The following is a 16021-nucleotide window of genomic DNA, read 5'->3' on the forward strand; positions in this document are numbered from 1 at the left end:
TGCTGTGGCTGTAGTGTAGGCCAGTGGCTACAGCTCTGATTCGACCCCTAGCCTGGGAACCTCCGTATGCCGTGGGAGCGGCCCAAGAAATGGCAAAAAGACCAAAAAAAAAAAAAAAATAGTAAAAACCTTGTGGAAAGTAGTTAAAATCATGAAGACAATATTGATTTTTCATATGTATATTTTGAAATTCTTTAATAGTCTATTACAAATCGCTAATACCAGTAAATAAAGAACCATTACATATGGAATTTTTTTCATTAGGCATTTAAGAATTTTTTTTTCTCTTTTAATTTAAATGCCAGCTAAAGGAATAAAGAGCAAGTATTTCTTAGATCTCTGAACAAAACTGCAGTGTAGACCCCTTCATTTTCTTTTTGTAATCTTCTTCAAATCTTTCATACTGGGCCACAGTGAACTGATTTTTCCAGTCTCCTGAAATTCCTGAAAAGAAAGATCAAATGATAAATTTGAAACTACCATAAAATTTCCTTCTGTAATCAGTTTTAATTTTAATTTCCACCTTGTATTTTTAGACCTCTAATTTTAGAATGGCGTATCTACTCCAAAATTTTGTTCCTCACCTCCTACTCCCACTCCCAGACTCCTAGGACTTCTTAGTTTTCCAAAAATCCCCATGGATTTTTCCAATATCTTACATAAAGAAATAACCTCTAAAATAGTTTTAAGAAAAATCCAGTGGGGTAAAATTCAACGTCTCAAAAATCTTTACTCTGGCTTTGTTAAAAAGCATACAGAGGAGTTCCCGTCGTGGCGCAGTGGTTAATGAATCCGACTAGGAACCATGAGGTTGCGGGTTCGGTCCCTGCCCTTGCTCAGTGGGTTAACGATCCGGCTCTGGGTGTATTTTTGCCATCTGGTAGAAATAATAGTAAGACACAGCCACATCTTTAGCATTCCGAGCCACATAGACAATCTGTGGGGAGAGAGAGAAAATCATCATTTTGCTTAGACTCTTTAATGGTAACATTTGCTTACCTTGATAGAATGCTTATTTTCTCATTTTTATTCTCTAATCTGAGCACTTATATATATATATCCTGACACAGTATATTCATCGCTATATGTTATTTTAACACAAAGACTTTTAGCTTTGGAAAGAACATCTCGTAACACATGGAAAACCATGTGTAATATGAATTACAATAAATATTAAATTTCAAAAATATACTAGAACTATCTGGGGAGTTCCCGTCGTGGCTCAGTGGTTAGTGAATCTGACTAGGAACCATGAGGTTGCAGGTTCGATCCCCGGCCTTGCTCAGTGGGTTGAGGATCCAGCATTGCCATGAGCTGTGGTGTAGGTTGCAGACGCGGCTCGGATCCCACGTTTCTGTGGCTCTGGCGTAGGCCAGCGGCTACAGCTCCAATTAGACCCCTAGCCTGGGAACCTCCATATGCCGTAGGAAGCAGCCCTAGAAAAGGCAAAATGACCAAAAATAATAATAATAATAATAAAATAAAATAAAATAAACTAGAACAGTCTATAAATTTAGAATATTTTTTCTATAACACATGTTAAAACTAATAATAGAAAGAAGCAATTTTTTGTAGTCTTTTTTAGGGCTGTACCTGCACCATTTGGAGGTTCCCAGGCTAGGGGTCAAATCGGAGCTGCAGCTGCTGGCCTATGCGTCTTTGACCTACACCACAGCTCACAGCAATGCAGGATCCTTAACCTGCTAAGCAAGGCCAGGGATAGAACCTGAATCCTCATGGATACTAGTCAGATTCATTTCTGCCGAGCCACAACAAGATCTCCCCGTAAAACTTTTGAAGCTGAAAAATTATGCTAATTTCCATTGAAATTATTTGGCTAAATTTAATCAAAGAAGATTAAACATTCTTAACTCTGTCCATGATCATGGCTACATAAGAATTACTGCTGTTTATAATGATTGGCATAGGAATAAAATTGATGTAGGAAGACCTCAAGTGCGCTTGAAGGTGCAAATTTTGAACATATTTCCCAATAAAAATGACATTGCTATGCCTCGTTGGCAATTTGGTTTTAAGGCAAGCCCACTGAAATGCATTAAGCTCACTCCTTTCCTGAAGCACATCTAATAATACTGAGGCCCCAGCCACCCACGCAGGAAATATATTTCTAAAGAAAAATGTATTTCAAGAAGAAGTCTCCTTTCACCTAAGTAGGATCTGAACTTTCTTCTTCTCTTCCAACTGATGGGAAAGGGAAAGAGGAACTTTTAAAATCCCACATCACCAATAGTAGTTTTGATATTCTGAGACAATAATAGGGAGAGGAAGGGAGTGGCTGGTAAGGGGTTTTTCAAAAGTTTAAATACAGAGTTTTAAGAGTTGAGATTATGGAGTTCCTGTTGTGGCTCAGTGGGTTAAGAACCCAACTAGTATCCATGAGGATGTGGGTTCAATTCCTGGTCTCACTCAGGATCACTAAGGTTTGCTGTTGCCTGCAAGTGTGGTGTAGGTCACAGATATGGCTAAAATATGACATTGCTGTGGCTGTGGTGTAGGCTAGCAGCTGCTGCAGCTCCAATTCAACCTCTGGCCTGGGAACCTCCATGTGCTGCAGGCGCAGCCCTAAAAAGAAAAGGAAAAAAAAAAAAAAAGCATTGAGACTCTGTTGCTGGTATAATTTCTTGAGAAAATACATCCTCAGTGACCTCCTGCTTCAATACCATTGAGAGACTATGGTGATAAAGCAGCTGTTTTCTTTGCCTTTCATCATCACCTCCAAGTTCCTTCATGAGGTCTGTTCTCTCCCACCTCAGTATAGAGAGAGGCTATCTGAGATAATACCCTTTAGTAAGGCCAAGTGTGATGGGGGCTTCTATGGATTTGTATGTCTAGATTTAAGATGATAAACTATGTCATCATTTCTTTATTACTTTTGTTTTAATTAGACTTTGCATGAAAAATGAAGTTTCACACAACCACACATGCAGAGACTTTCTGTATAACAACATTGAAAGTATAATCAATCAGTTTTTCAAAGAAGAAACAATAGGTATTTTGCTCACTCTAGTAAAGGCAAATTCTAAACATCTTTCTCAGATCTCAGAATTTGGTGACTGCCTAGCTTTCCAGATTCATTTCCCAACCACACTGAACAACTTGCAGGATCTGACATACGCCATGCTATTTCACACGTAAGCCTATGTACATGTAGATTTCTCTCTGTAAAATGTTCTTGCTACATCTGAAAAAACGCCTATGTTTTCTTTAAGACGGTGGTCAAGGAGTTCCTGTCGTGGTGCAGTGGTTAACGAATCCTACTAGGAACCATGAAGTTGCGGGTTGGATCCCTGCCCTTGCTCAGTGGGTTAACGATCCGGCGTTGCCGTGAGCTGTGGTGTAGGTCGCAGACGCGGCTCGGATCCCGCGTTGCTGTGGCTCTGGCATAGGCCGGTGGCTACAGCTCCGATTCGACCCCTAGCCTGGGAATCTCCGTATGCCGCGGAAGCAGCCCAAGAAATAGCAAAAAGACCAAAAAAAAAAAAAAAAAAGATGGTGATCAATTTTTTTCTCTTCTTCTATGAGACTTCTTTGCCCCAGAGAATCTTTACTTCATGTACTGGCCCTTATCTTACTGAGAAGTAATTATTTTTCATGAGTATCTGTCTTTTCCACACTATTTGATGTATCTATAGGATTATATGCTCTATAGAGCTAAGGTCATTGACTCTTTTAAACCTTTGCACAATATGGGCATAGGAAAGTGACTGGCAGTCATACAAAGCCCAATAGTATTTGTAAAATTAGATGGCACATAGTATCTTGTGTTTGTACTTATAATGACAATCACAATATCTGCTACGTATATGGCAGCATTTTCATAAATGTTTACTGATTATATGCTTATTGAATTTTTTTGCTTCTAGAAAGCTAAAACAGAATTCCAAGGAGAAATAAAGAAATTATAGTTAAATTTTAATATCCTTATCTCAATAACTGATAGAAAAATATAGAGAATGAGAAAAGTGACATCAGTGCAGATTCTACACATATTAAAATGGTATTAAAGGAATGTCATGAGCAACTTTAATACAAAAAACTTAGATTTTAAATTAAAGGGACCAATTCCTTGAAAGACATAAACTACAAAAGATCATGCAAGGAAAAGTACCTTATCTGAAAAATCTTATTCCTATTAAATACATGGAATTTGCATTTAAAAATCCTCTCAGATAAAGAAAATTCCTGGCCTAGATGGTTTCACTGCTGAATTGCAGAAAATGTTTAAGAATTAAATAAGATGATTTCCAACCAAATACTTCCAAAATATTGATAAAGAATAAATATCTCCCGACTTGTCTTATGACATGTGATTCCATCGTATGAAAAGGATTATTTCCTAATGACAAAGACATTATAGAAAAGAAAGAAAGAAAGAAAGAAAGAAAGAAAGAAAGAAAGAAAGAAAGAAAGAAAGAAAGAAGGAAGGAAGGAAGGAAGGAAGGAAGGAAGGAAGGAAGGAAGGAAGGAAGGAAGGGAGGAAAGAAAAGAAAGAAAGAAAGAAAGAAAGAAAGAAAGAAAGAAAAAGAGAGGAAGGAAGAAAAAAGAACACAAGCCAATATCTCTGACAGATGAAAATTTTTAAAAAATAGCAAATTGAATTCAATACAAAAATACAATAAATCATAAGTAAATATAAGGTATGCGAGGTTGTTTCAAAATTTGAAAATCAATCAATATGACTAATCCTATTAATAGACTAAAATAATGGAAAACTATATGAAAGATCTAAATAGACATAGAAAAACATTACGCAAAATCCAACAGGAATTCCTTATGTAACGTAGAATTAAACATAAATTCCTCAGACTGATGAAAGGGCGTATACAAAAAACCCTGTAGGTGACATCATCATACTTAGTAATGAAATGTTCATGCATTTTCCCTAAAGTCAAAAGCAGACAAAGATGTCTGCTCTCACCACTTCTTTTCAGTATTGTTAGAGGCTCTATCCAGTTCAATGAGGAAAAAAAAAATTAATTGGATCTCGACTGAGAAAACAGAAGACTATTCTAAATTTTTAATTTACTAACTGTATGCACATTTCTATAGAACAATGGATGAAATTTATAAAAAGGTGACTTGCTCTAATGGATAAACAATCTATATTCATGTACTAACAACATTCAGAAAATAATGTTAGCGTGTTTGTGTGTGTGTTCAGGAAAGAGAAAAAGAGAAAATTATTATTTCATAAATCTTAAAAAAGGAACATTACTATGTATGTTATAGGTTTTAAATGCATTTTTTTTTTGTCTTTTCTAGGGCCGCACTGGTGGCATATGAGGTTCCCAGGCTAGGGGGCTAATTGGAGCTGTAGCTGCTGGTCTACACCACAGGCACAGCAAAGCCAGATCCTTAACCCACTGAGCAAGGCCAGGGGTCGAACCTGAAACCTCATGGTTCCTAGTCAGATTCGTTAACCACTGAGCCATGATGGGAACTCTGTAAATAGATATTTTGATATAAATCTGATCAATGAGACAATAAAGTCTGCAGAAGTAAACAGAAGGGAGAATGTAGACTCAGAGGATGACTTTTTTTACACAATTATGAAAAGCTTTAACCATAAAGAAAAAGAGCTTATATATTGACCAACCTCGAAATTAAAAACTTCCTTAAAAGATATTGTCCAGAAAGCAAAAAAGAAAAAACTAAAATGGGGTGAGATAAAGAAATCAAATTATTCTGTCAAAGGACTTGTATCCAGACTCTATGGAGAATTTGTACCTTAACAATAAAAAGAAAGAACCCTGTATAAAAAAAGGCAAAAGACTTGTACACATAGGATATATCTAAGCTATGCAAATTTGCTGGAACTAATTAGTCATTAGGTAAATACAAAGTAAAATCGCAGTGAGGTGCCATCAGACGCTTACTAAAATGGCTAAAATTAAATGTTTTAGCTATATTTTGGGTTGATGAGGCTGTAGAGAATTTCAACCCATAAACTGCCGCTCAATGTGTAAAACGATGCACATGATTTGAAAATAAATTTGAACACATCTTCTCAAACTGGACAAATGCACATTCTAAAATACAGCATCTCCATCCCAAGCTATACAACCAAGAGAAATGTGTACCTATCTGTGCAATAAAGACTTGCATAAGAATGTGTGCTGCAGCACTATTTTCATTATTAACAGCTAGTAACAACTCAACTGTCCAGCAACTGTACCACAGATAATTAATTTGTGGAATATTCACATACATGTAACAGAAGACTTCATATCAGTGGTTCTCAACTATTAATAGGAATCATATTCACTTGGAGGTCTTATTGAAACTCACATTGCTGGACCCCAGACCCATGGTTTCTGACCCAGAAGGTTGGAATATTGGACCTGAGCTTTTGCATCTCCAGGGAGCAACTTTTGCTCAGAATACCACATTTTGTGACCCAACAGGCTACAGAAAAGAAACCAGAACAAAAGCAAATTAACAAGTATGTTAAGAACTGAGCTCACAGATATTATGTTAAATGAAACAAACTAAATATTCAAGAGTATATACTTTATGATTACAGACAAAACAAGCAAGCTCTTTTAAGGTGAAAATGTTCATGATAGGTAGTTATTTTTGCAAATGGGGATTCCTGCCTGGAAGTACACAGGAATAGAACATTTGGGGCTTGGGTAAAATTCAGTTTCCTGGTGCTAGTTTCTTGGGTATGCTTACTTTGTGAAAATTCCTCAAGCCCTATCCTTAGGATGTATGCACTTTTCACCCTAAATGTTACGCAAATCAAAGTGGTTATAAAAAAGAAGACTGGAGAGTTCCCATCGTGGCTCAGTGGTTAATGAATCCGACTAGGTACCATGAGGTTGAGGGTTCGATCCCTGGCCTTACTCAGTGGGTTAAGGATCCAGCGTTGCCATGAGCTGTGGTGCAGGTTGCAGACGCGGCTCAGATCTGGCATTGCTGTGGCTCTGGCGTAGGCCAGCGGCTACAGCTCCAATTCGACCCCTAGCCTGTGAACCTCCATATGCCGCAGGAGTGGCCCCAGAAATGGCAAAAAGACAAATAATTAATTAACTAATTAATTAATTAAAAAGAAGCCTGAAATGAATCCATATACATATATAAAATCATATAGTTATAAAAATTATGAGAAAATATATTTAATTGTATAAAATGTATTTAATTAGATATACTTAAAATTAAGAATAAAATTATGTTATAAATTATAACATGTTATAAATTATATATAAAGTTCATATTTGTAAATTAAAATTATACTGAATTAATGAAGGAGTTCTCAATTATTTTAACTATCCATTGTTTAAAAGTGGACAGTGAGTGAAAGAATTTAGACAAGAAAAGAACGGAAAATCTGAGCAATTCTCAGTGCTTGGAATAGCATAATCCCTTATCTATAACACTGTGTGTACTGGTTTTATTTTGATCCTTGGTATATAGGGAAAACATTATTTTTGCAATGATTTATCCATGGTTTTCAATTTTGCATCCTAACTTCTGCATAACTAGTAGAGGAAATCACAACACACAATTTTCTTTTTTAAAAAAAGTGCTACCTTGCAGTTATTTTTCCAAAATGAAGAAGGGAGAAGTTGAACAGGTAAGTGTGTTTTCACTAATCGAGGAGACTGCATGTCATTCAATTCCTTAACACCTACAAGCAGAAAAGTTAAATACACTATTGATATGGAATCATAAAGCTCAATTACAATATAATCTAAGACTTTGTAAACATTAACTATGGTATAGGCATGAAAAGGCTATATGATTATATGGCTTCAGATGCTTCTAAAATCCACAATGAGATGAAATTGGTCAATCCTGAAAATTAGACTGTTTTATTTTGAAATAGTAGCGTTTGGGAAGTTCCAGTGGGGCACAGTTGGTTAAAGATCTGGCATTGCTGGCATTGCCACAGCTGAGGGACAGCCTCAACTGCAGCAGAGGTTTGATCTCTGGCCTGTGAATTTCCACATGACAAGATATGACCAAGGGTTTAATATCTTTATAAATGTCTATAAAGTCCTAGAATATAACCCCTTGATGAGACAGAAACAGCAGTAAGTCAAATGCAAGATGTCCAAATGTTTCCATTATTTACCTTCCTCTTTCTCTTATTTACATAGAGAACTTGAACTAGAGGATTTCACAATCTCCACATTTCTTATATTTAAATTCTAAAATCAAATTAAGCCATGAGACTCATGTCTAATTTTTAAATACTTTAACAATATAAGATCCTGTATACCCCCATCATCATTCTCTTTGAGTCTGTGAACATCAGCTATGTAGCAATAGACATGATTCTGTACTGGATCAAACACTGACTTTTCAACATATAATGATCCACCTTATTTAAATGTTGAAGATTTCCATCTATCCTTTTCAGAAAAAATATACTCATCAAAATCCCCTTTTATGCAGATGTTACCTTTGGGTGGAAGATGAGTATAACATCGCTATAAACATAACCAAACTCTTACTCTTCTATTATAGACACCTATGATTCAACTGTCCAAGCTCTGTCTGTATCATTTTCCATCCTGATTCTTCCAAACACCACAAAAATACTGGGGATTTACTCCTTTGTTGTAAAGGAACATTAAGAGAAAATACCATTTGAGAATCCAGGGACTATAAATTCCATGAATGGCACTCGCTTGTATATTGCATCTCGTTTACATTTTTCCACATCCCCATTGTTATAGATCAAATCCAATATTTCGCTGGTCCAAGTTGTTCCTGAGGGAAAAAATGGAAGAAACTCTAAGCTTGTCTGTTAAAAAAAAAGAGTATGAGAGGGTTGATACAGGTTGAGAAGCTGTGTAACATCCACAAAATGTGGTATTTGTTTTCATTCCTTTTTTTTTTTGCCCCTTTGGTCTTTTTGGGCCACACCCATGGCATATGGAGGTTCGTGGCTAGGGGTGGAATCCGAGCTGTAGCAGCTGGCCCAGACCACAGCCACAGCAACATGGAATCTGAGACATGTCTTTGACCTAGACCATAGCTCACAGCAACACCTGATCCTTAACTCACTAAGCAAGGCCAGGGATTGAACGTGTGTCCTTATGGATGCTAGTCAGATTTGTTTCCCATGATCCACAATGGTAACTCCTATTTCCACTCTTTTTATTGCTTCGCTCATTTCCTAGGAGACATCCTTATCTACCTTGAATGCATACATATGTGGTTATGTGTGTGTAAATTGATTAAAATAATCATAAAATTAAAAGTAAACATGGAATATTAAGAAGACAGTATATAAATAATGATAGCACACCTTCCTGGGTGAATTGTGTAGGAGAAGCACCCAATTTCAATGAGTCCGACCAGCAATTTGTACATCTCCTATTTAAAGCAACAAGATCATCAGACTCTGGGACTAAAGATCACTTCAGGTAAAAATGTTCAACATTTGGTAGAGAGAGGGACGAAGAAGGAAAAACAAAAAGAACTTTGTGATTGCCTCTATGGAGACCAGGGTCTCATTCACAAAGACTATAGACTTTCATTGAGCAGAGCAGATAAAGCCTCTCTGATCTTTCTGAAATTATCCCTCACCAGTCTTTTCAGAAATAGACCTAAAGTATATGAGGATATGGTCTACCCAGTGGTCTATGGCAATGAGCAGGATATTGAGGCATTGCTAAAAAAAAAAAAAATTATACCTAGGGGAAAAATAACTGCTTAACTGTTTCTGTCCTATCTCTCTTTACCAAATGGGCAATAACAGTCTCTAATTAGAATAATTATGGGTGGAAACTAAAAAAATTAAATAAAATAATTAATCTGTGCACGCAGCCACATTCATGAAGAATGATCTGCACATGCACCTTTAGATTGGTTCCAGATATTAGAGTATTTAGACTTCTTTATCATTTATTTAGTCCTTTGTTGTGGACAATTCTTTCTTCTTGTCCCTAAATCAGGAGTATGAGACTCTCTCCCCCATCCTTCTAAACACAGACAATTATAATGCTTAGGAAAAAAAATAAGTCAAATCAGTACTACCCTTGAACGTTTTATTGCTTGATATGGCTTAGGCTTGAGCAGTGATTCATGGGGGGAAAAAAAGAGACCTAAATGCCAAACTACAATATAACACCATTTTATTTCCTATTGGTAGGTAGCTTAAATTGTGGCCAATGCAATCTGATTGAAACTCCTGTATCTTTTAGAATTACGGTTTTTCCCCAGATGTATGTCCAGAAGTGGGATCGCTAGATCATACAAGGTTTTTTTTTTCCTTTTTTTTTATTACTCAAATGAATTTATCACGTCTGTAGTTGTATAATGATCATAACAATCTGATTTCACAGGATTTCCATCCCACAGCCCAAGCACATCCCCCCAACCCCCAAACTGTCTCCTCTAGGGACCATAGATTTTTCAGTGTCTGTGAGTCTGCATCTGTTCTGCAAAGTTCAGTCTGTCCTGTTTTCAAATTCCACATGTCAGTGAAAGCATTTGATGTTGGTGTCTCATTGTATGGATGACTTCAATTAACATGATAATTTCTAGGTCCATCCATGTTGCTAAAAATGCCATTATTTCGTTCCTTTTAATAGCTGAGTAACATTCCATTGTGGATATGTACCACATCTTCTTGATCCACTCCTCTGTCGATGGACATTTAGGTTGTTTCCTTGTCTTGGCTATTGAAAATAGTGCGGCAATGAACATCAGAGTACCTGTATCTTTGGGAGTCATGGTTTTCTCTGGATAGATGCCCAGGAGTGAGATTGCTGGGTAAAATAGTAGTTCTATTTTTGGTTTTCTGAGGAATCTCCATACTGCTTTCCACAGTGGTTGCACCAATTTACAACCCCACTAAGAGTGTAATAGGGTTCCTTTTCTCCACACCCTCTCCAGCACTTGTTGTTTGTAGACTTTTTGATGATGGCCATTCTGGCTGGCATAAGGTGGTACCTCATAGTGGTTTTGATTTGCATTTCTCTAATCAAGAGTGATGTTGAACATCTTTTCATGTGTTTTTTAGCCATCTGTATGTCTTCTTTGGAGAACTGTCTGTTTAGATCTTCTGCGCATTTTTGGATGAGGTTGTTTGGTTTTTTTTGGTATGGAACTGCAGAAGGTGTTTATAAATTTTGGAGATGAATCCCTTGTCAGTTTAATCACTTGTAAGATTTTCTCCCATTCTATGGGTTGTATTTTCATTTTGTTTAGGGTTTCCTTTGCTGTACAGAGACTTTTCAGTTTGATTATGTCACATTTTTTTATTTCTGTTTTTATTGTCAATACTCTAAGAGGTGGATCTGAGAAGATGTTGCTGTCCTTTATGTCATAGAGTGTTTGGCCTATGTTTTCCTCTAAGAGTTTTAGAGTATATGGTGTTACATCTAGGTCTTTAGTCCATTTGGAGTTTATTTTTGTGTATGGTGTTAGGGAGTGTTCTAATTTCATTCTTTTCCATGTGGATATCCAGTTTTCCCGGCACCACTTATTGAACAGGCTGTCCTTTCTCCATTGTATGTTCTTGCCTCCTTTGTCATAGATTAGTTGGCTGTAGGTGCACAGGTTGAATTCTGGGCTTTCTATCCTGTTCCACTGATCTATATTTCCATCTTTGTGCCAGTACCATATGGTTTTGGTGATTGTTGCTTTGTAGTATATTCTGAAGCCCGGAAGCCTGATTCCTCCAGCTCCATTTTTCTTTTTCAGGATGTCTGGGTCTTTTGTGCTTCCAAACAAACTTTGAAATATTTTGTTCCAGTTCTGTGAAAAATGTCCTTGATAATTTGATAGGGATTGCATTGAATCTGTAGATTGCCTTGGGTAGTATAGTCATTTTGATAATATTATCTCTTCCAATCCATGAGCATGGTATATCTTTCCATCTATTTGTGTCGTCTATGATTTCTTTCATCAGTGTCTTATAGTTTTCAGAGTACAGGTCTTTTGTCTCTTTAGGTAGGTTTACTCTGAGGTAGTTTCTTCTTTTGGATGTGATGGTAAATAGGATTGCTTCCCTAATTTCTCTTTCTGATCTTTCATTGTTGGTATATAGAAATGCTGTCGATTTATGTGTATTAATTTTGTATCCTGCACCTTTGCCAAATTCGTGGATGAGCTCTAACAGTTTTCTGGTAGAGGCTTTAGGATTCTCTAGGTATAGTATCATGTCATCTGAAAATAGTGATAGTTTTACCTCTTCCTTTCCAATTTGGATTCCTTTTATCTCTTACTTCTCTGATTGCTGTGGCTAGGACTTCCAGAACTATGTTGAAGAGTAGTGGTGAGAGCGGACATCCTTGTCTTGTTCCTGATCTCAGCGGGAATTCTTTCAGCTTTTGACCATTGAGAATGACATTTTCTGTGGGTTGGTCATATATGGTCTTTATTATGTTGAGGTAGGTTCCCTCTATGCCCGCTTTCTGAAGTGTTTTTATCAGAAATGGGTGCTGGATTTTGTCAAAGGCTTTTCCCGCGTCTATTGAGAGGATCATATGGTTTTTAGTCTTCAGTTTGTTAATGTGCTGTATCACACTGATAGACTTGCAGATATTGAAGAACGCTTGCATCCCTGGGATAAATCCCACTTGATCATGATGTATAATCCTTTTAAGGTATTGTTGTATGCGTAGATCATATAATTTTTTGAAGGAACCTCTATACCATTCTCCATAGCGGTTATACCAGTTTACATTCCTATCAACGATGTAAGAGGATTCTCTTTTCTCTCCATCCTCTCCATCATTATTGTTTGTAGACTTTTCAATGATGGCCATTCCGACTGGTACTGGTATGAGGTGATACCTCATTGTAATTTTGATTTGTAGATTAATCACTTGTTGTTCACTTTGGTTTTTGTTTTTTTTGTTTGGGGTTTTTTCTTTCTTTTTTTTTTTTTTTGTCTTTTTTTAATGGCTGCACCTATGGCATGTGGAAGTTCCCAGGATAGGGGGTCAAACTGGAGCTACAGCTGCTGGCCTATGCCACAGCCACAGCAAAGCCAGATCCGAACTACATCTGTGAGCTACACCACAACTTACAACAACATGGAATCCTTAACCCATTGAGAGAGGCCAGGGATGCAACATGCATCCTCATGGATACTAGTTGGATTCATTACTGCCGAGACATGGCAGGAACTCTTGGTCACTTCATTTGCAAAGATTTTCTCCCATTCTGTGGGTTGTCTTCCCCCCACCCACCAAGGGTTTCCTTTGCGGTGCAAAAGCTTTTAAGTTTAATTAGGTCCCATTTGTTTATTTTTGTTTTTATTTTTATTACTCTAGGCAGTGGATCCAAAAAAAATGTTGCTGTGATTTATATCAAAGAGTGTTCTTCCTCACTGCAGCATTATTTACAATATCTGAAGCAACCTAAATGTCCATCAACAGAGGATTGGATAAAGAAGATATGGTACATAAATACAATGGAATATTACTACTCAGCCAAAAAAAGAACAAAATAATGCCTTTTGCAGCAACATGGATGGACCTAGATTATCATACTAAATGAAGTAAATCAGATAAAGAAAGACAAATATCTTATGAGATCACTAATATGTGGAACCTAATAAAAAATGATACAAAAGAACTTGTCCACAAAGAAAAAACAGACTCAAAGACTTCAAAGGAAAATTTATAGTTACCAAAGGGTTGTGGGGAGGTATAAATCAGGAAGTCGGGATTAACACATACATACTACTTTATACATAATAAATAAATAACAAGGACCTACTGTATAGCACGAGGAAATCTACTTAATACTCTGTAATACTCTTTATGTGTAAAGAATCTGAAAAAGAATGTGTATGTATATAACTGATTCACTTTGCTGTACACCTGAAATTAACACAAAATTTTAAGTCAGGTATACTCCAACAAAATTTTTAAAAAAGAAATGGCAATTTAGCTGCATGTTGAACTGAAAATGTTTATTTTCCATAATATCTGAAAAAATAGTTTAGCTCATATAAGTAGTTAATTAACTTGGATATTTTATAACAAAATCAACAGGCCACTCATGTATTAATAATTTTAAGACATGTTCTCAACAGCTGGTAAGGGGAACAAAATAAAAGGGAAAAAAAAAAAAAAAAACAGGACCAAGGAGCATATGATTAACTTATTTCTAGCCATCTAGATTTTATTATGTTAGAAAAAACTTAGCTCCAAAGATCACTTTTGTAGATCAACAATTTGTATAACAGTAGCTTCCAAAGACAGTTAATGGTCTCCTGCTTGTGAATATATCAAAAAGATCAAAAACAAAAGAACATGTACATTCTCAATGACTATCTTTCCTTTTCTAAACCTGTACTTCAACAACAACAAAAATGTGCAGTAGTCTTGGTTCTAAACAATTTGGGTTTTGTGAATTGCTCTTTCCTAGTAACAGAAAAAAGGCAAAACTAACTTTTGCCAAAACAAATATTTTTCATGTCTTTCATTTACAGAGGTCACACATTTGTTTATTTCCTAGTAGGAGTCCTAGGCTCTCATGGAATGTTTATAATTTTGACACCTTAGAATCACCCAAATTTTGGTGGGCTTTCCTCCTAGGGCTTGCTATATATCTCTTTGAAGTAATTTTAAAATTTATAATCTATGACAAAGATTAGTAGTCAATATTGTTATTGAAATTTCATTTTCTTTAATTCCTCTAAAAAATGAGGTAGGAATATAAAGGAAAGTTAACTTTAGCAAGTACAGTAACTAGAGTAGTTGATTGACTATGGGCTCAAGTAAATTAATTGGATAAAAAGCAAGAGAGAGCCTCATCTCTTTGATTTTTTTCTACATTTATCACTGAGTAAATCGGAAGACTCTATTATAAAAAGATCTTGAGAAAATTTTTTTGAAGTATGGTTGGTTTAGAATATTGTGCTATTTTCATGTGTATAACAAAGTGATTCAGTTATTCCTTTTTTGAGAAATTGTTATTGATTCTTATTTAGTTTATATTAAATTCTTTCTGAGATCACATACTGAAGTCAGAAGTTGTTTAATTTTATAGCAAAATATTTCTAATCATATTCACAAAATATGTTTGAAATAATAAAATATTATTTTACAAAAATGTTTACAATATTGCAATACACAAAATATACAAAAAGTTTATATGTGTGTATATATTCTAGTGTATCTAAATCATTTATATATGTGGGTTTAATAGTTTTTGTTTAAATTTTTTTTTTTTTTTTTGTCTTTCTAGGGCCACTTCTGCAGCATATGGAGATTCCCAGGCTAGGGGTCCAATCAGAGCTACAGCTACCGGCCTACACCAGAGCCACAGCAACTGGGGATCTGAGCCAGGTCTGTGACCTACACCACAGCTCATGGCAACACTGGATCCTTAACCCACTGAGAGAGGCCAGGGATTGAACTGCAACCTCATGGTTCTTAGTTGGATTCTTTTCCTCTGCGCCACAATGGGAACTCCAATAGTTTTTATTTAAATTTTGAAGAAAGAAAAGACAAAAGCATTAACTTTCCCTCAGATATAGCCTCCGTTCAATTTCAGACCTTTCAAAATAAGAAGTGAGTTTGTGTAATTTAAGACAAAATAGTCCCACAACTGATCCAGGTATTCCCTTGTCAAGTGATCATCAGATCAGTGGGCTTACATGTAAGGATTGACAACTAACCACCTATTACAGATAAATGAAAAGATCTTACCAGATTTGGGGTAGGTGGAGATCAGAAGATCATCTGGTCGACTCTCAAATGACTCCACCTGGGACCACTCCTCAGTGATACTCCAGAAGAGGGGGACACCCTGAAAGTCCACCAAGTCTCTCCTAAATATATCCTGCTTATTGTCCATTTTTGAGAGACTAGATTTGAAACAAAGGGAAGCAGGTTAGATGGTCTTTGTTTTCATGGCAGCAATCAAATTAAAAATAAATATAATATTAAAAATTAGTATTTCATTATTCTTGATCTAGCAGCCTAGATCTTTTACTGCAGTATGGCCAAACATACTGCAGTAAAAAAAAAATACACATTGATTTCCCATCTCTTTGTTTAATCTGAGTTTCAAAAACAAAATA

General features: G+C 36.1%; 1 protein-coding gene across 1 annotated transcript; it reads right to left on the minus strand.

Annotated features, from left to right (window-relative positions):
• Positions 1-331: 331 nt before the first annotated feature.
• On the minus strand, positions 332-15795 carry LOC125137439 (sulfotransferase 1 family member D1-like). The gene is made up of 5 exons (XM_047798123.1): positions 15648-15795; positions 8614-8739; positions 7554-7651; positions 850-937; positions 332-444 (listed from the first exon to the last, which is right to left on the minus strand). Exons 1-5 carry the CDS (start codon positions 15793-15795, stop codon positions 332-334), a joined length of 573 nt encoding a protein of 190 aa, XP_047654079.1.
• Positions 15796-16021: the final 226 nt, after the last annotated feature.

Source organism: Phacochoerus africanus, chromosome 10, assembly GCF_016906955.1.
Source record: "Phacochoerus africanus isolate WHEZ1 chromosome 10, ROS_Pafr_v1, whole genome shotgun sequence".
Taxonomy (NCBI): Eukaryota; Metazoa; Chordata; class Mammalia; order Artiodactyla; family Suidae; genus Phacochoerus; species Phacochoerus africanus.

Excerpts from the sequence above, each read along its gene's own strand:
- LOC125137439 (XM_047798123.1), bottom strand. The coding sequence starts at position 15,795 with ATGGACAATAAGCAGGATATATTTAGGAGAGACTTGGTGGACTTTCAG. Across the intron at positions 8,740-15,647 it reads CTCCACCTACCCCAAATCTG|GAACAACTTGGACCAGCGAA; the intron begins GTAAGATCTTTT and ends TTTTTCCCTCAG. Across the intron at positions 445-849 it reads AATACACCCAGAGCCGGATC|GAATTTCAGGAGACTGGAAA; the intron begins GTTAACCCACTG and ends CTTTCTTTTCAG.